Here is a 22,137-nt window from a genome sequence, read left to right as displayed (position 1 = left end):
ATGACATGGATGACAGTGAATTTGAGTGGACGTTATGGAGAGCAGCTAGTAAGAGCTGCATAAATAAACCTAACTCCCTTAATCACAAGAGGCTCACTGACTGATGCTGGAGGCTACCATCATTAGCATCCTTGTTAGCACTCTTCCAAGCTAGATTTGCCTAAATCCCTTTCAGAGTGGTGCGGAAAAAAACTGAAGGAATTGCATTGGTGGCGTGACCCAGATGGGAGTGAGGATGAGGGGGGTTTACTGTAGGAGAGCTGTGCGAGCAAACCTTAATTCCCTGCTTACAAATGAGATACAATAGCAACTGATACTTGCAGCTGTGGTCATTAGCACACTTTTTAGCAACCTCCCATTGCAGATATGCCAGCTGGAATGCTACTCAATAGCATGACCAATATTGAAGGGGATATACTGGTGTTGTGACCTAGATGGGAGTGGGGTTAGTGTCATGAAGAGCAGCTAGTAAGAGCTGCATAAGTAAACCTAACTCCCCGACTCACAAGAGGCACACTGATGCTAGAGGGTGCAGTCATTAGCATGCTTGTTAGTGCTTTCCAGTGCCAGAGGTGCCAGTTCAAATACCGCTCAAAGCAGTGCAGGCAGATCTGGAGAGGTTAGACTGGTGGCGTGACCCAGATGGGAGTGAGGCTGAGGGGGTTACTGCATCGGAGATGAGTGTATAAACCTTATTCTTTTGACCAAAAGAGGTAAACTTACAACCGTTGCTTGAGGCTGTGGGTAAGGCACCAGTTCAGACCCTGCTCCGAGTGGTGCAGGTAGATCCAGAAGGGTTACAAATGCATAAGGAAGCACCCTATTCCCTTTACAAATTAAAATTATGAGGCACAATATTCAGTAACAACATTGTTCCTCATACAACACTATGTTCATTCATTCATTTTCCTTCAGCTTAGTCTCTTATATATCAGAGGTTTCCACAGCGTGATGAATCGTCAACTAATCCAGCATATGTTTTACATAGTGGATGCGCTTCCAGCCACAACCGAGTACTTTAAAACACCCATACACACACACACACACACACACACACACACACACACACACACACACACACACACACACACACACACACACACACACACTATGACCATTTTGTTTACCCAGTTCACCCATAACACGTCTTTGGACTGTAGAGGAAACTGAAGCACCCGGAGGAAACCCACACAAACATTGGGAGAACATGCTAACTCCACACAGAAATGCCAACTGGCCCAGTTGTAACTCGAACCAGCAAACTTCTTGCTGTGAGAAGACAGTGCTAACCACTGAGCCACACATTTGTAAACTAAAAAATGTAAACATTTGCATCACATCTCTTCTCGGGCAAGAGTCCTGTCAACAAACAGAACTCAAAGCAGTATAATAACTAAAGTAAATAGCACGGTTGCTTCAATGACTACACTACGCATCCTCCTTTTGTTTGTCTGAACTGCAGTGAGTACATGAACCAATATTTCTGAGTAAATTCAACATAATATGAGTTTTATTTTTCTTCCACGGGCCGTTGCCTCCGCGGGAATCACACACATGGGGTCTGGCGTGTCAGTAATGCACCTGAACGCTACACTTATCTGCTCAGCACATGGGTGCTGGAAACCGAGAAAGACGCCGTCCCCTGGGAGCCAACAACCTTGAAGCCCAGTGAAGCAGTGGCGGGGAGAGACCACTGGAGTGCATTAAAACGGAGACGAGGGATATTGAGGCCATACGACTTAGACACCTGACTGCCATGGTCTTATCTCTGGAAAAGTGGAGTGCAGTGGTGTCCTATTTTGCAGAGAGACTGATTTCATCTGTAATGAAGTTAGGAGCGAAACCCTCCAACAAGATAAAAGCACACCTCAGTCCCTGAGAGACCTGGAGCGAGCCTTAGTGATTTTTTTTTTCTTTTTGGCTTTTTTGTTATCAATTCACACTGTGATTGTGGCCGAGCGTGTGACTGGATCAGGTCATCACTGGTTAACCTCTGTAGGCCTGTGAATCTCCTGTATATCACGTCACTTGCGGACAAACCAACCATTGAATTACAAACATTTCGCTGCTATTGGGAACATAAAGTGGAAAATCAATGGCAGCGTGACCGTATTTGAGAATGGGAGGATATTTGATGGATTGAAAATCATGAGGTCGGTGGCAATAAGGTGATGTTGGGAATAGCACTCATACTATTTTCTGCAGTATATAGCAGACAAATGACATTTGGTAAAAGCAACAACAAACGACAATTTCCTATATATGTGTATATATATATATATATATATATATATATATATATATATATATATATATATATATATAGGATATATATATAGAATTATTAGCCCTTCTGAATTATTTGAACCCCTGTATAGTTTTTTGAGCAATTTCTGTTTAACGATAAGATTTTTTCGACACATTTCTAAAAATAATAGTTTTATTAACTCATTTCTAATAACAGATTTACTTTATCTTTGGCATGATGACAGCACATAATATTTAACTAGATATTTTTCAAGACACTAGTATTCAGCTTAAAGTGCAATTTAAAGGCTTAACTAAGTTAATTAGGCAAGTTAGGGTGATTACACAAGTCATTGTAATGATGTTTTGTTCTGTAGAAAATCTGAAAAAATATTGCTTATGGGGGCTAATAATAAAAAAGAATCTAAGGAATCGAAAATCCTTGTAGAAAGCTTATGTATGTGATTATTCAAGCAAACAACCACTTATTTGCTAAGTGTTTTATTTTTATTTATTTATGTTCATTTAATTATTTTATTTAGTCATATGATCATTATTCATTTACATAATTATCATTATATCATTTCATTGATCATTAGTTAATGATTTGACTATTATTATTGATTATTATCTGTCATTTTTTTATGTTTTTATAGTATCGTTACTATTTTCCAGTGCTTAATTTGTGAATCGCGAGGTCCCGGAACAGATTGGGGTAAGGGATCCGGCATGCTACCCGAGATTGAAGAGGTGTCGCGCACGACAGTTATGAGCCAGGATGGGGGTTGGTTGTCGCGGACGAAAATGAGGAGAGTTGGGAAGTGGCAGAACAAAGTGAAAGTAAACAGCGAACCTGGGAGAAGGGCGGGTGAGGAGGTGCCGGATTAGATTTTAGAGGTGCTGGATCCGGCATGTTCTGGCACAATTTAAGGTTATTTTCCTATAATTACTGTTAAATTTTTATTTTATTTTTCCATATAGAGTGGAGGATCTATGACGTCAATTTGTATGCAAAAACCCAGAAGCGAGTTTGCATTTTAGCAGTCCCTCGTCCCAAAGTCAATGGGTTTTTCAAATGGGATTTTGGTTAAATCGGTTAAGTAAAGTCCGTGGCTACCACAAACTCAAGATACTTTCACGTTTTATTATACGACATGAAGCACATCAGTTACAACACACTGTTGATTTTTTTAAATCTGTTACGCTTCTTTAAAAAGACGGTTGCTATCAAGTTGGTAATACGTCATTAAGCTGAGCTGATCTGGAACGCAGCCTGCTTGTATTAGGCATATGGATTTGTCTGTGATGAAAGTATTTTCATGAATAGTATTTTCTAGTTTGTAATATTTTTTCTAATGGGGAGTTCATATTGTGTGTAGATAATTCCTTCACTTTTAAAGACCGTCAATACAGATTCATTTGTTGATATATATATATATTTTTTTTTATTAAATGACATTATGAAGATACTGCTTACCAGTGCAGCCTGTCTCTGTTTGGGTATTGGGCGGCCCTGCTGGCTTGTTGTCTGGATAGCCAGAGAAACAGGCCTTTTCTGACAGGATCTTGTGTGTCCGGGGCTAGATCTTATTTATTTGGCATGTGTTCCAACAATATTGACTTTAAAAAGGTTTAAAAAATTACAAACTGATTTTATTTTAGACAATATAAAACAAATAAGACTTACTCCAGAGGGAAGAATATTACAGGAAATACTGTGAACAATTCCTTGCTCTATTAAACATTGTTTGGGAATTATTTTAAAATGGTAGGGCTAATAATTCTGACTTCAACTGTATATATACAATACTACGAATAATACTGAATAATACAATATTCAGTATTTTAGTATCATATCCCAAAGACAGCCTATTTTTAATTTAGCCCATTGTAGAATAAAACATACAGAAGCATATTTCACTAGAGGGAGATGGAAAAACCTTCAGAAAACATGTTGACAACCTCGCATGGTGAGAACAACTGAATCCCATATGTAAGTTTGTTCAAGCGGATAATAACATAGACAGCAACGAATCAAAGAGCGGAGAACTCAGAAAGAGAACAAAAACAATTCACAACACCTGCACAAGCAAGAAATCTGAAAGAGAGAATAGGAGAACAAAAGAAGGATAAAGATGAGATGGAAAACCCACATGAGGAAATCAGAACAGGTGACCACCACTGAAAAAACAATGACCTGAAGAAAAGGAGAAAGAAACACAAATGGAGAACCGCAGGATCTTGCAGCTCACAGATCTACTACCTGACTTTGATACAAGTTTATAAGGGGGTCTAAAAAAATAAATAAGTAACATTGTGGGTTTTAGAGTTTATACACAGACATCATCATTTTTAGGTTTGACCTTGTTATTTCGTAGAAAAAAAAATCGATGTAATTACGTATTTTGGAAAATAAAACAGAATAGTCAATAATATTCAATAATCAATAACAAAATATTTAAAAATGAAAATAATTTAATAATAATAATAATAATAATAATAATAATAATAATAATAAACCAAAATAAATATATAAATAATAAAAATAAAATTATTTAAAATTATTTAATACAAACATTTAAAAGAAAAAAATTAATGAATTAAAAATGGATAATAATAAATATTATAATTAAATAATAATAAATATAAATAAATAATCAAAACAAAGAAATAAAATAAAGTATAAACATATAAACAATTAAATCCATAATAAATATTAAAAACAAAAAAACATAAAAAAATAAATAAATCTTATTTAATAAATACTATAAATACTATATAATAAATATATAAATTAAATAATAAAAAAATCAATAATATTAAAAATAATAAATATATAAAAATAATTAAATAATAATATTAACAATAACAACACAAAATAAATATTATATCAAAATATCAAAAGAGATCAAAGTCAGGTAGGCATCATCTAAAGACCTGTGACTATGGATCATGAAAAAGGGATATTGCAAAGGAAAGAAAGATAAATGCAGGAACAAGGGATGGTGGTTTCAAAAAGACGGGACAAATGAACAGTACCTGCAGGGGTGAAGGTGAACGACTGAACTGCAAAAACAAGAAGACAGAGAAGAGTGTGTGTTAAAAAGCCTGCAGTGCTCAGTCGGGCTCTGGAAGGTTTGTGTGTTTCTGTGCATGATTATCCGCATGCATATCGGAGTGTGTTTGGAGGTTTTGCGTTATGCCATCAGAGTCAAGACAGCAAGACAGCAGCCAAAGGAATGAGACAAGCACTCTAACACAGAAGACACACAAACATACTTAAAATAAAACGAAACAAATCAAATAATAAACAAAAAAGGATAGTGTTTCAGTGGCGACAGGAGCTTTTCAAGAACAGGAAAGCAAAGAAATGTGCACACTTTTTTATATATATAGCAGTCAAGCGGTTAAAAAAAGGTGTGTGAATGAATTATCTGTTCAACACCTATTCTCATCTATTCTCATTCTGATTTTTTTTTTATTCAAATGTTGACAACTGTATATTTCTGCAATGCTGCTTTAAAAACTAATCTAAAACAGCGAAATTACCTATAAACAATATTGTTTAGAACAGTATTTTAATAATAGAATAGTGTTTAGAACAGTGTTTTTAAATAATAATAATAATAATGATAATAATAATAATAATAATAATAATAATAATAATAACAAAAACAACAACAACAACAATAATAACAATAGTAATAATAATCTAATATAATATTAATATTAATAATAATAATAATAATAATAATAATAATAATAATAATAATAATAATAATAATAATAATAATAATGCATCTATATCATCACTAAATCAGCATATTTTTAAAAGAAGACTGAAGTAATTATAATAAAAAAATAATTTTAAAATACAAAATGTATGAAAAATTTTCATTTTTTTTACTGTATTTTGAATTTTTTTTAAAAAAATGGTGATTTTTTCATCAACATATCACATGATTAAAGTCCCGCCAATTTGCAAACTTGACCAATCATCATTTAGCAAAGCTGCAACACATTCAAATGCTTTTTAAAATGTAAAACATGACCACAAAAAGCTGTTTTTAAACAGTAAAATAAACACTATAGAAATTATTATTATTTTTAATTAGTTTTTTTTTTTTATATGAGTTTGATTCAACTCTTTGCTATTAATAGACCATTACTATGACTCATGTCCTTCTAACTGCTGCTTATTAATAGGGTCACACTTCACAATAAGTTATTATTAGTTGATATACTTACTACCATGAACTAACATTTACTATCATTTATTAATCGTAGTTCAAGATGTACTAATGCCTTAATAAAATCTAAATTCATGCTGGTTAACATCATGCACTGTGAACTAACATGAACAAACAAATTTTCACAGTATTTTCATTAATTAGCATTACATAACATGAGCAAATACTGTAAGAAATGTATTGTTCATTGTTTGTTCATGTTAGTAAATGCATTAACTAACATTAACTAATACAACCTTATTGTAGAGTGTTACCTATGATAGTTATTAATCCAGTAATTGGGTATTGGCTAGGATAATGGATAATGACAGTGGTTCTCAAACTGTGGTACACGAACCACTAGTGGTACGCAGGCTTCCTTCAAGTGGTACGCAGAGGAATCGCTGAATATTTAAAGTTGAAAAACAAACACATATTTAACCCTTTGACGCATACGATAACACCAGTGTGATCAGTATATTGATTTTAATAGGCTTAACCTGTTATTGTATTGTCAATTTTCTAATGACTGTTATGTATTCTACCATTTGAAGCTAATTTCCTCTCCATACTTGTAACGGTTGTTGGGGGCCATATTTTTATCCCATATTTTTATATCTCAATGTTTACATGTAAGGTTTAATGACTTTTTTCTAACACACAGAGCCTACTCTAACGCGCAGTAAGCAAATATAATTTCTAAGATATACAAACAAGTCACATATACATGCAACATCTATTTCAAAATTGATCAAAAAGAGTTTACATATGAATATGATGACATATAGCTTATATTTATAATGTCAAAGACATTTGCACGTTTTGATTTTTACTTTAGGAACAGTGCCATTTTTTATTCACTTTTATAAGCACATCTTAATTTGTGTAGCGTTAATGTTCAAACTATTTAAAATATTTAAAGAGGCAGAAAATAATAAACATTCATAATAATTTTAATTAATCTGTCTCGTTTTTGAACTGTGCAGTGCTGTAGCTGCTTAATTAGGTCTGCTAAGCTACTGTATTTTAATACTGGTCATTGTTTATGGTGGTACTTGGAGACTTTTTTTCTGAGGTGGTACTTGGTGAAAATAGTTTGAGAACCACTGATCTAGAATTATATAAGCAGCCAGTATCTTAATAATAGGCAGACAAAAATCTAATAATCAGCCACTCATTAATAGTAAGATATATATATATATATACACACACACACACATGTACATAGTCATGTTTTTAGAAATAATACGTCAAAATTAAGTTATTTTTTCTTTAAAACAAGCAAAAATATGATTATTTTGTTTACCCCATTGACAGATATTATTTATTAAATTATTTCACACAAAAATATGACAAATTGTCTAGTTAAAATGCGTTCTGATATAAGAATTGTAAGATATTTGGACTAGAATCGAGACCAAAATCTAAAATTAAGACTTTTTAATGTAAATGTACATCAAGAGAACGTGTGCTTCCTGTTCCTGTGTCTCCACAGTAAGTGTGTTTGCATGTTCTGCTGTGTACCTGCGTAATTGCTGAGTCCCTTTCTCTTCTTCCTCCTCCAGTAGAGCCAGATGCTGAAGCCCATCAGAATGACCCAGCAGGCCCCGCCAATGCCCGCGATGAAGGCCGGCTGTTTCACCACATCCGTGATCTGCTCTGTGATGCTGTTATTCCTGCTAATCATCACATCGCGGAAGTCTTTACCTACAGAATCACACACGAACACAGGAGAAAACCAAAAAGTGTGTCTGAGTTTCTAAATTAGTTTAATAGCAAAAAAACAAAACATTTGTGCTCCAGTGAACATCAGACTCAAATTGAATTAACTCAACTAGAGCGCTAAAACAGCTCATCACCTTGAGCTTTAGCGTTTCTTCAGTGAGCAGATGGTGAATTTATATATATATAATTAAATAACTCAAAATGTTGGATAAATAAGACATATTAGTTACAGGCAGCACATCTGATTTCATTACTGTCATTCCATTTTGGCGGTTCTTGATGCGTTAACTGCATCAAGTCTATTAAATAAAAGCACAACTGTTTCATGTTCATTTAAAATGTTGATGTTATATATGTTAGTATAGAGCCTAACATACAATAAATAAATACTTTCTGATGGATATTTCCTTTATTTATCAGGGGTCACCACAGCAGAATGAACCATCAATAATTAAATATTGTACAAGTAAATTAAAAACAATGTATCAGCAAAAGTTCAAACTAATATTTACTAATATCAATGCTGAGGAGTCTTTTTCTTTGCATTTTAAATTTAATTCATGTTAAATTAAACTTATTTTTATTATTTATTAGAATTAGATTAGATTAAACTTTATAGTGATTACACACGTACAAGACGACAAAATTTAGTTTAGGTCTGCTAGGAGTGCAAAAGCAGCAAGTGCAGGATATAGGTATAAGTGCAGTTATAAAAAAACGATGGTGATATTTACAGATGGATGCACTGTGAACATTATATACAGGTCGAATTTACTTTAAACAGAGATTTACAATAGATGAATATATGTACAGGTTACTATTATAAATCAGCGGTATGCAGATAGATATGAACATAATAACGTATATGTACAGTGAGTACCATATGTACAATTCAAGATGAATTAGTGCAACGTAGTGTGATGAATATGTGCACTTTTAAATGTGCAATTTTTAAATAATAAATATTATGTTCAATTTAAAACACTTAATTCAGTTTATTTTGTGATTTACATATATATATATATATATATATATATATATATATATATATATATATATATATATATATATATATATATATTGGCTCATTTACATTCTGTGTTGATTCACTTCAATTTAATCACTCGATACAGACATTTGAAGAGAAAAAGTAAGACATTACAGAATGTTTTCTAATATATTTTTCCAAAGGTCATTTTTTTTGTTTGTTTGGCTGGAATCTAAAAAAAAAAATAAATAAAAATTAATAAATTAATAAAAAACAATAAAAATAAAAATAAATAAATAAATAAATAAATAAAAATAAATAAATAAAATAAAATAAAATAAAATAAAATAAAATAAAATAAAATAAAATAAATAAATAAATAAAATAAAAATAAATAAAATAAAATAAAATACAAATAAATAAATAAATAAATAAATAGATAAGCCAAAAAGAAAATGAATGAATGAATGAATGAATGAATGAATGAATGAACAAACAAGCAAGCTGAGGCAATTGTTATTATACAATCTAACCTGCCTGGTTATCATAATTAACCTAGCTAAGCTTTTACATTGCACTTTAATTTGACAACTAGTGTCTTGTAAAATAAATAGTAAAATATAATGTATTGACTGTTATAATAGCAAACATTTTATAAATTAATTTTTTTAAATTAGTTACTATAAATATTATGTTTAAAAACCTGTTTGAAAAAAAAAAACTTCTCTTCGTTTCACAACACTTGGGAATTAAAAAAAAAAAATCACAGAACTAATAATTTCTTCAACTGCACTTACATTGTCTTATAATATTGCTTCTTTTCTATTATTTTAAGTATTTTTTTTTCCTGAAAAGACGGTGAGACACACACACGTCCACACAAGCGGTGGTCTTGATAAATAGTCTATCAGCCCCTGGCTGTGCGTGAAGATGGATAGTGAGCTTGACATTTGGGAATAAGGGCATGTCACCGGCCAAATCATCACTTATGGGTCAAACCAGTCACAACCTGCTACAACTCACATAACTCACACTGTGAACACACAAGGCACAGGGGGGAAAAAATTAAATCCACGGCCCTGACCGTGAGATTCAATTCTGATTCCGGTGACCCGACTCAAAACCATCCAGTGAACGGTAAATGCGAGGCAAAAATGTTGCCAAAACACATTCCTGCTGTGTTTTGAGATAAACAGAATGGGGCATTAGTTTACTGTCCAGGGGTATTTTTTATAAATGTGGAGTACACACAAAATAGGGGCTAAAACATGTATACACCAACTACCATGCAAAAAATAGTCTAAAAAAACTATAAAAAAACATTTATATGCTGAAAACGTACACAGAGAATATACGCAGCTAAGTAAACTCTTGCATCTAAAATAAACATAATAAATTAAAATAAACACGTTTAACTTAAATATTGACTTAATTGAACCACTTTAAATCATCATGTGAGCCATGATCAATAATAAACAAATGAACATTTATTCTGGTGTAGGTTGACTTTTAGGAATGTTACTACACAAATTTGATTTGATTTTAATTTGTATCTGCTGTAAATCATATTATCCGATTGTTCATTACTTGATATGAAATTGCATATTAGTCAACTTAACTGGTACATTAAGCACTTGATTATGTAATATTTAAATAAAAACATAAAACATGTTGCTCCAGGGTGAATTTCGTTGCATGTTTCATATTTTCAGGGCCGGCGCGTCCATAGAGGCGACCTAGGCGGCTGCCTAGGGCGGCAGAATACAGAGGGCGGCGTCCCCGACACAACCCTCACCTCTTCCGCCCTCAGTTATATCTGCATCTAGGACGGCGTCCGCGACATTACCCTCACCACCCGCGCCCTCAGTTATATCCGCGTCTAGGGCGGCGTCCGCGACACTACCCTCACCACCCGCGCCCTCAGTTATATCTGCGTCTAGGGTGGCGTCTGCGACACTACCCTCACCACCCGCACCCTCACTCAGTTATGTCTGCGTCTAGGGCGGCAGAATAGGGAGGGCGGCGTCGCTCGACACCCTCCCCCCCGGTTTCACTTTAGGGTTGAGGGTGGCATAACCGTCCTTTGCCTAGAGCGGTAATTTTCCACATAAGTAAACATATCTATCGCATTATTAAGATAAATTGATTAATCAATTCTTATTTTACAATGATGGATCATGGAAATTTGTGGAAACAGGCATGCAGTGTTGAGTTTGACAGATAAAAAGCTGAGAATTAAACATTTCTGGTACCAATGATGATGGTTTGTGGTTCGCTCTTCACTCCGACCCCGGCGCTGGTGCTAGCGGCCACCTCCACCCGATACTGGACCCCCGCCTGGAGACCCCCAACCACCACTGAGCGGATCGCTGCGTCCACCGTCTTATTCACATGAAAACGGGTCTCATTCCCCAAACACCAGATCTGAGAGAGATAGAAGAGGGTTAACTAACTGCACATGACAACTCTTTGTGACTTGAACAATATAAATAAATGTAATAAACAAAATAAACTATTGAAAACTATTGAGGATTTAAAACAATTATAATAAATAAATAAATCTGCTAAGCACATTTCATTAATAATCTCTTACAATGTAAAGTAATAGAATGTAAAACAATATACCACAACATAACATAACAAACCATAACATAACATAATGTAACGTAATGTAATGTAATAGCCTTAATGCATATTTCAGTAATCATCTCTTTTAATGTAAAGTAATATAATGTAAAACAACATAACATAACATAACATAACATAACATAACATAACATAACATAACATAACATAACATAACATAACATAACATAACATAACATAACGTACTATTACATAACGTAATTTAACGTAGCATAACGTATCGTAACTTAATGTAGTGTAACTTAATGTTACAAAATGTAATGTAATAGTTGATAATGTACATTTCAGTAATCATTTCTCCCAATGTAAAGTAATATAATGTAAAAAAGAAATATCAGAAAAAATGTATTGTAATTGACGAAACGTAACATAATATAATGTAATATAATATAATAGTTACTAAAGAACATTCCAGTAATAATCTCTCCCAATGTAAAGTAATATAATGTAAAATAATATAGCGTAACATAACATAACCTATTACATAACGTAATGTAATGTAACGCTATGTAACGTAATTTAATGTAAAGTATTGTAACATAATATAATCTACTGTAACATAACAAAATGTAATGTAATAGTTAATAATGCATATTTCAGTAATCATCCCTTCCAATAAAAAGTAATCTAAATGTAAACCAATATACCGTAACGTAATGTAACGTAACGTAACGTAACGTAACGTAACGTAATAGAATGTAACGCAATATATAAAAAAATCAAAACTTGTTTATTAATAAAGCGTAAATATTATATATATATATATTAATGCATGTTTTTTGTAGCTTGTATTATATTTTTAAAAAGAGTCTTTTATTTTATCTTAAACCATGGTGACACACACACATACAGTAGATGCAAACATTAGATCTGAGCGACAGAGAGAAGTCAATTTCTATTTGATTGGGTCTTATTAACAAAATGTTATTTTGTGTATGTGTGTGTGTGTGTGTGTCAGCTTTTGTTTTATAAATGAGAGCCATTTTGCACAAAAAGTAAATAAGTAAAGCAATCATCTAGTATTTGTTTTTATCCAGAACAAATTATTACAGTTATAATTTATTTAATTCAATCACCATGAAACAACCTGGGGGTTTATTAAATGCTTAGGAAGAATGAAAATGCAGGAACTAAAACCACTGAGTTTCCAATGCAGTTCAATAAAATAAAATAAAATAAAATAAAATAAAATAAAATAAAATAAAATAAAATAAAATAAAATAAAATAAAATAAAATAAAATAAAATAAAATAAAATAAAATAAAATAAAATAAAATAAAATAAAATTATTAATTACAAATAAAATTATTTGTGAAGTCACTATTTTATATTATATTATATTATATTATATTATATTATATAATATTATATAATATTATATAATATTATATTATATTATATTATATTATATTATAACTAAGAATGCGATTTTATTATGATTTTTCATTCATACTGAAAAAATAACAGTAAATAGTAATAAGTAATAAGTTCCGGAGGAAACCCACACGAACATGCACAAACGAACATGGTAGAACATACACACTCCACATAGAAATGCCAACTGAACCAGTCGAGGCTCGAACCAGCGACCTTCTAGCTGTGAGGCGATCATGCTACTCACTGTGCCACCATGACGCCCATAATATAATATAATATAATATAATAAATAAAATAAAATAAAATAAAATAAAATAAAATAAAATAAAATAAAATAAAATAAAATAAAATAAAATAAAATATAATGTTAAGTTTAAGGTAAGACTAAAATGTTTCATTAGCACTATGAATAATGCAAAATTTCTCCAGATTAAAGAAATAAATGAAATGAATAATAAGTGTTAATTGTTGTTCACCTTGTACTCCTGTATGATGCCGTTCTGGTGTTCTGCAGGCGGAGGGTCCCAGGAGATGCTAATAGATGTGCTGTTCTGGTTGCCCACAGTGAGTACAGTCACCTGCTGAGGAGGAGCACTGGGCGCTGCAAAAAAATACACACAAAAAAAAAAGCCTCAAGGCTCTGGTGTACTTCAATATAATACAAGCCACATGAATATGAAATCAAGCAGCAGAGCTTCATCACCGCAAATATTGACATTCTGCACTTTTCCGAACAGATTAGGCTTCTTTCAGCCTGGGTCTGGCATTGTTTGGCAAAGGATTGATGTACATGGCCGTGGCACGCTCTCATCCTGCTTCCTCTGAAAGAGTCACTGTGTTGGCATTAAGCAGTGCATGTATGTGTGTTGAGCTTTAGTGCACGAGTTCATTAGAGGAGGATTTTCTTCAGCCTGACACTGACGCTTCTTCACATCTCACTATCGTTTCATATCCTGGCTTTGAAAGGAGGGATTTACTCCAAAAACACATTTACTGAGAGACAATGAGATGCTGAGCCACGCCAAACAACATGGATTTAAATGCAAAAATCTGACTGGCATTCAGGTATGAGGAGAAACATACTGACATTATTACATGTAGGGGTTGTAAAATACTTCTGTCATTTGACTTGATTACTGTACTTACTGATGTATTTTGGGGATTTGTGTGTTGTATTTGTTTCTTCTGTAATTTGTGTTTGTTTTTTACTCAATTAGAATTCACAATGACTTCTCGTACGTTTTTCTGGAGAAGAAACTGTAAATTTTTATACTAATAATTTCATAGTACTAGTTATAATTTTAAATGTAATTAAAACACTTTCATTTAGAGCGTTTGTTTGTTTTCAGACAAGTTTATATCAATTTTTAGACAACACAACGTCAAAGTTTTAACATTAGATGATTTAAGAAATCAGAATTTAGTGGAATAACCTTGACTTACAAACCACAACAAATGAAAACATTTGTTATTCTGACACGAAAATAAAATAAAATAAAATAAAATAAAATAAAAAAATAAATAAAAATAAAATAAAATAAAATAAAATAAATCAAAATAAAATAAATTTAAATTAAATTAAATTAAATTAAATTAAATTAAATTAAATTAAATTAAATTAAATTAAATTAAATTAAATTAAATTAAATTAAATTAAATTAAATTAAATTAAATTAAATCCAAAACATATATAAAATAATAAATACACACAAACATACATAACATTTTCTAAATCACTCAAATTATTTATTTAATATTATTATTATTATTATTATTATTATTATTATTATGGGGTGGCACGATAATATATTATAATATGTTCGCGTGGGTTTCCTCCAGGTGCTCCGGTTTCCCCCATAGTCCAAACACATGCGCTATAGGTGAACTGAATAAGCTAAATTGTCCATAATGTGTGTGTGAATGCAGGAGTGTATGGGTGTTTCCCAGTGTTGGGTTGCAGCTGGAAGGGCTGTATGAACAGTGGTTCATTCATAAAGGGACTAAGCAGAAAAGAAAATTAATGAATATTATTATTATTTTATCAAAAATATTTATGAATTAAATATTAAAAATATGATCAGACCATAGAATAAAACAAATATTAACAGTTTACTCAAAAACCATACCTTATAAATCCAACAAATCCAGAGAAACTGAGAATTTTGAATTAGCCTTTTGCCGTCTGTTTAGTATATTGGCAGAATGCAATATATTGAGTTCAAGTAAAAATAAGAGTAACGCAAACTTTTTAGTTAATATTTCAGTGCACAAAATGAAAAATTAACGTAAGATTTTTTTAAATTAAAATGTTTCATTATTATATGATTCATTCATTTAAATTCCATAACTTCATTAGTATATTGATCTTAATAGGACTGTATAAATGGCCTTATAATTATATACTAACTACTATATACTTAAAACAAGAGTTTCCCCTTAAGAGTTTTTTTGTCTACAACTCAGCAGCATTTTAATTGTTGTTTTTGCATTTAATAAATGTATTTGACCTTTGGAGCTGCATCTTTCTTAGTTTTGCCCTTTTAAACAAACTTTTGTATGTCTGTATGAAAATCTACTTTACATCAATTTAACATTAGATAAGATAATGACCCAATATGATGAAACAAGAATCTCTTCTCTTGCTTACATTTCTGCTGAACTACATTTACTTTTGTAACTCTTTTTTTATATTATATTTGTTGTAGTTTTCGTTCCAAAGCACAAAGACTACAATCACATGGGTGAACGGTAACAAGACAAAGACACACATAAAAAAGACCAACAAAAAATAAATAAAAAACAACATAAAACAAACAAATACATAAAAGAAAAACAAAATAATAAAAACAAATAATCAAACAAACACAACAAAAATAAATAAATAAACATACAAATAAATAAAATATTTAAAATAAAGTAAAATAAAATAAACAAAATGAAATCAAACAAATAGATGAAGAAAATAAAAGAATTAACTAATAAATAATAATAAAAAATAATTAAAATAAATAAAATAAAATAAATAAAATAAAATAATTAAAAAATAATAATAAAAAATAAAAAACTAATAAAAAATAAAAAATAAAAAAAATTAAAAATAAATAAAATAAACACATAAATAAAATAAATACAATTAAATTAAATAATTAAAATAAATAAATACAAATAATAAAATAAACAAATAAATAAATAAACAAACAAATGTTATGAATAAAAAAATAAGTAAATAAATAAAATTATTAAAATAAACAAACAAACTAACAAATAAACTTCTTCAGCTAAATAGAGTTTTGCACATAACCACTGCATCAAGTATAAACATGGGGGTTAAAATAAAAATATTACACACTATGACATTAAGAAATTATCAAAAATAAAAAGGTGACAGATACTTTTTAAATGCTAATGTGGAGACGTACTCGAGAACATTTTTTAGACTTTTGTACTTTTTACTCAGTATACTTTCACTTTGGAAGCATTTTGAGAACTCTTAACACCCCTGCAAACATCGATTGAAAAAAAGGCCAGTTGCTAATAAAAGACGCTGAAAAACTGAGTCTGTAATGTTCAAGTAAAGGACCCGGGTCTCTGTTTTATTAACCCCATCACAGCAACTCAGACGCAGACACAGGAAGGAAATGAAATAAATAATAGAGGTCTGTTGAGGAAAATAACATTTCTACAAAACTGTTTTTTTCTATCATTTCTTTGCCGCAACACAGCAGAATACTGACAGCTCAATTACGGTAAACTCTGTTCGCTCACTCGCTTTCCCTCTGACCTCCTCATAAATGGCACATATCCCAAAGCTACACTCATCCCTCACACGGGGCGTCCCATTTAACCCCCAAAGACCTGACAGGACAAACGGCAGCTCGCCTTCATCAAATTTGTGAGGCCGGATGGAAAATAACAGAGAAGTCCCAACTCAGTGAACTCTACATCAATCTTATAACAATGGAGACAATAATAGTCAAAGTTCAGAATATAAACAATATAACATAACATAATATAATATAATATAATATAATATAATATAATATAATATAATATAATATAATATAATATAATATAATATAATATAATAATCAGGAAATAGTAGTGCCTTTTAATCTGAGGCATTAAATATTCATTAAATGTGACAGGAATTATTTAAAATAAAATAAAATAAAATAAAAAAAAAAATAAATAAAAAAAATAAATAAAAAAATAAAATAAAATAAAATAAAATAAAATAAAATAAAATAAAATTAAATTAAATGTATTTTCTCAAAATTAAATTTAGTTAGATTATCACAAGTAATAACAGCAATAATATGAAAGTAAGATGTAATATCATATTAAGTAATTATGAATAATACAATATAATATAATATAATATAATATAATATAATATAATATAATATAATATAAAAATCTTTAAACTAGGTTATGATTTACTGTAAATAATAAAGTATTTTTCATATTGTCCTTATTTGATAATGCAAATAATTGATTAATTAAAAAAAAAAATTCTCAATATTAAGTGTGCAAATTTATTACATTTTGATCATACATTTTTTTAAATACCCTCAATATTACAGCATTTAATCTACTCATAATTTAATCAAAAATCATATTTTTTAAATTCTAACACAACAAATGCATTACATTAAAAAATACTGTAAATGTTATAGCAATTAATCTAAAATCAATGTTTAAGTTCAATTAGGAGCTTAATATAAAATAAAATAAAATAAAATAAAATATTCAGGAAATAGTATAGCCTTTTAATTTGGGGCATTAATTATTCAGTAAGTAAGTAAATATAATAATAATAATAATAATAATAATAATAATAATAATAATAATAATAATAATAATAATAATAATAATAATAATAATAATTTCACACACAAAAAATGTAAGTTGACTTAGAATCTCTCATTAATAATGAAAAATATGAACAATTATATATGTATATATTTAATTCTTAATATTATTATAACTTATTATAGCTTATTATTAAGAGTGCAAATTAATTTAGATTTTTATCATACATTTTTTTTAAATACGTTAAATATTATATCAATTAATCTACTCATAATTTAATAAAAGTCATATTGATAATAATTCTAACATAAAATTGCATTACATTTCTGTTTCTGTTTTTTATTTCTATGCTATACTGAAAAACAAACAACAAAATAACCACATCGCAGGTGACAAAAAAATCCTCCCACAACAATACAGCCAATGTCATTCAAAGTTAATGCCGCAAATCATTTAGGAGCTTATCATTATGCACATTTGAGCCAAACAATACATATTTCTCATTTGGGGAGCGATGGCGCAGGAGATGCTAATAGCGCCATTAGCCGTGTGATGTATAGCCAGTACGGATGTGACCTCTGTTTCACTGCCGCTACAGAATCCCGCAGGCGAACGCTGATGAAAAAAACACTGTGATGTTAAAGCAGGCTAATATCGAGACCCCAGGCAGGCGGCGCAGCTTTAGCTAACAGAATGTGAAGAAATGCTACTTCACTTTAGCATGCCACTAATCAATGTGTGATAATGACCCTCGGGAAAAAACACCCATCGAGGAGCTGATTATTAACCATAAAATGGATTAAAAACACTGGGCGTTTTCTGAAAGGGGCTGTTTCACCTTTTCAACCTCTATTTGCAAAAATTTTACCACAGGGAATAATAATAAAGGACACTTTATAAAGAAACAGCTTAAGCTAGTCTGCTTAGCTATATTATAGCATATACTGCAGATGATTTACATGTTGGTTTGTGTTTATGGGTTTATACCAAATAGAATTTTCTAGCATCTTGACAGCTTAATTTAGCATATCGCTAAGATTTTAACACATGCTTATATTTCTGTCTCTAATATTTCATCCACATAGCATGTTGCTAATATGATTAGGTTACTAATATGAGTCTTGAATGAATTAGCACATTGATCTGTATTTTAACATGACACTAGCTCATACCTGCCAACATTCGGATAATAAAATCCAGGAGATTTTATCCGGGTGTGCGTGCGAAGTGTCCTGGGGGAGGTGGGGGGAGTTGGGGGGCGAAGAGCTGGGGGACGGTGCACACGGGGAGCGGGTATGAAGATGGTTGGACGCTGGGTTCAGTGCGCATAGGGACTAAACCAAAAAACTAACCGGACTTTACCAAAAAGCTGAGGAGCGGGGTAGGGGGTTGGGTGGTAGAAAATTCTGGGAGTTTTCCGAGAGACCAATGGGCGGGAGATGGGTCTGAAATACGAGAGACTCCGGGAAAAAAAGAGACTGTTGGCAGGTATGCACTATGCACTTATTTAGTATGTTGCTACAATTAGGATGCACATACTGTAGCATATTTAGTACATTGTTGGCATGGTGCATGTTTTTAGCAAGTTGCTGACATGTTTAATAATGCTAATGTTGTAACAAGTTGTTTGCAAGTTTGTAGCATGTTGCTAGCAAATATGTCTTCAAATATATCTTCACTACAACGACATATTTGGCATCTTAAGTTATCATTGAACTAGTAACATGCTATAACACATAAAATGTATTGAGCTGCACAGTCCTTCTTTAAATATTTTGTTTTAATTGTATGATAGCTGAGACCAAGTTTAGCAAGTTGCTAACACGTTTAATATTGTTGTTGCAACAAGTTATTACTGTGTTTGTAGTGTTTTAGCACGTTGCTATAATTTTAGTCAATTATTCATTTAAGGCTTAGTCCCTTTATTAATCAGGGGTCGGCACATTGGAATTTACCACCAACTTATCCAGCACGTTTTACGCAGCGGATGCTCTTCCAGCTGCAACCCTTCACTGGGAAACATCCATACACACTCATACACTACGGACGATTTAGCTTACCCAATTCACCTGTACCGCATGTCGTTGGACTTGTGGGGGAGCACCCAGAGGAAACCCACGGGAACATATAGAACATGCAAACTCCACACAGAAATGGAAACTGACCCAGTCGGGGCTCGAACCAGCGACCTTCTTGCTGTAAGGCTATAGTGCTACCCACTGCACAACCATGTTGCCCGCATGCTAATCTCACAAATATAATAGCAAAAAACTGCCATATTTTGCTGTACACACACATGATTATTATAAAAACTCCAGTGTTTTTTAACAATACTGTAGTAAAATGTTTTATATTGTATATATTATAGTATTTACAATTCTTGATGCATGCTATTACATACTTTAGTATTAACTATAGTTAACAGATAATCTAATACTGTAGTATACAATAGTTTTTACAACAGTAAACTGTGGTGTATTGAACACTACCTGACAAAAGTCTTGTTGCCTACTCAAGTTTTAGGAACAACAATAATAACTGGACTTCTAGTTGATCATTTGGTGTCAGAAGTGGCTTATATGAAGGTAAAGGCCTCTAGATTATGCTTATTTTAGCAAAATAAAATATGATCATGAAACTCCACAAAGAAACGCCAACTGAGTCGAGATTCGAACCAGCGACCCATCGATCTTCTTGCTGTGAGGCGACAGCACTACCTACTGCGCCACTGCCTCGGCTTTTTGGACTTCATTTTATCTTTATTTTTCACAGTCAATACCACTTTTTATTATTTATAAAAACTGATTTTTGCTATGGTAACAATGATCATAGAGCAAACTAGAGCTGGCTACAGAATTGGTTAAACTCAGCAAAATTCAGCACTTCTGTAAAAAGACTAAATAAAATGAAAACACTTTTGCTGTTTTCTGCTCAAAGTGGATGAAAAGAGGAAATAGAGAGCAGAAATGGAAGTGGCGAGCTCTAGAGAGAAGCTATAATTGTCTAATCAGACAATGGCCAATAAATCATCCTCTTCTGTGACTCTGACAAACCTTCTCAAGCACCACACAGTGCAAAACACGACACAAAAGAGGGCTATCGCGACCTGTGGGCCCCGTGATGCAGCTCCGCCAGGGGACCCGCTGTTTTGTCTTGCTCTGGTAATAGCGATGACATGCAGGTGTAGGGGCTTCAGGAGACCGAGCTGGTGTGTGAAGACGAGATACTGCTCTCCGTGGACACTCTGGCTAACAAATGAGCCTGTCATTGAGCTCAGACTTTAATCAGCAAACCTTCTGTGCTTGTGTGAGTGTGTGTGTGAATTTATGTCTCCAGAGTTCCATATGCCGTTTAAAAAACGATTCTCAAAAAGGCATTTTTTTGCAAGATTTATGTGTGGTAGCAGCCATCCCTTACATCTGGGAAAACATCTCAAATGCACTGCCGTGAATCCTGGACATTGGTCAAGTTTTAGTAACAACCTGTCTGTCTGAGCTACAGTAATCCAAGGTGGTGTCTTGGGATCAGATTTTTTGGCAGGATATTAAAATTTAAATTAGACAAAAACTGAATTTAAAGTTTAGCATTAACTTTATTTTTAAATAAATAAGTAAATAAATAAATAAATAAATATATTGAAACATTACACTGAAAATATATTACAATAAAAAAAGAACTACAAATATATTTTATATTTTACTACATTTATTTCATTTATCTATTCAAATAAATTTTAATTAAAATGAAAACTATGGATTAATATCAATAATATTAAATATTTAATTATATATATATATATATATATAATCAAATTAAACTTAGCAAATAAATACATAAGCAAATAAACAAACAAATAAATATGCGGTACAGGTGAATTGGGTAGGCTAAATTGTACTTAGTGTATGAGTGTGTGTGAATGTGTGTGTGGAGGTTTCCCAGAGATGGATTGCAGCTGGAAGGGCATCCACTAAGTAAAAACTTGCTGGATAAGTTGGTGGTTCATTTCGCTGTGGCGACCCCAGATTAATAAAGGGGCTAAGCCGACAAGAAAATGAATAAATGAATATATTGCAAGATTACATTGGATATATAGTTCAAAAAATAACTAAAATA

At 31.6% G+C, this 22,137-nt stretch overlaps 1 protein-coding gene across 11 annotated transcripts in view; it reads right to left on the bottom strand.

The window, feature by feature from the left end:
* Positions 1-22,137, bottom strand: part of robo2 (roundabout, axon guidance receptor, homolog 2 (Drosophila)) — an 866,533-nt gene that overhangs the window by 60,197 nt on the left and 784,199 nt on the right. For 6 of the 11 annotated variants that reach the window (XM_073923230.1, XM_073923224.1, XM_073923225.1 and 3 more), the window contains 4 exon segments: positions 13,689-13,813; positions 11,442-11,613; positions 8,001-8,183; positions 5,287-5,313 (listed from right to left, as the gene is read on the bottom strand). In XM_073923230.1, the coding sequence (XP_073779331.1) occupies positions 5,287-5,313; positions 8,001-8,183; positions 11,442-11,613; positions 13,689-13,813 (507 nt within the window). 11 annotated transcript variants of the gene reach the window in all.

Source organism: Danio rerio, chromosome 15 (genome assembly GCF_049306965.1).
Source record: "Danio rerio strain Tuebingen ecotype United States chromosome 15, GRCz12tu, whole genome shotgun sequence".
In the NCBI taxonomy this organism is placed as follows: domain Eukaryota; kingdom Metazoa; phylum Chordata; class Actinopteri; order Cypriniformes; family Danionidae; genus Danio; species Danio rerio.
This window is presented reverse-complemented; position numbering and strand designations above follow the sequence as displayed.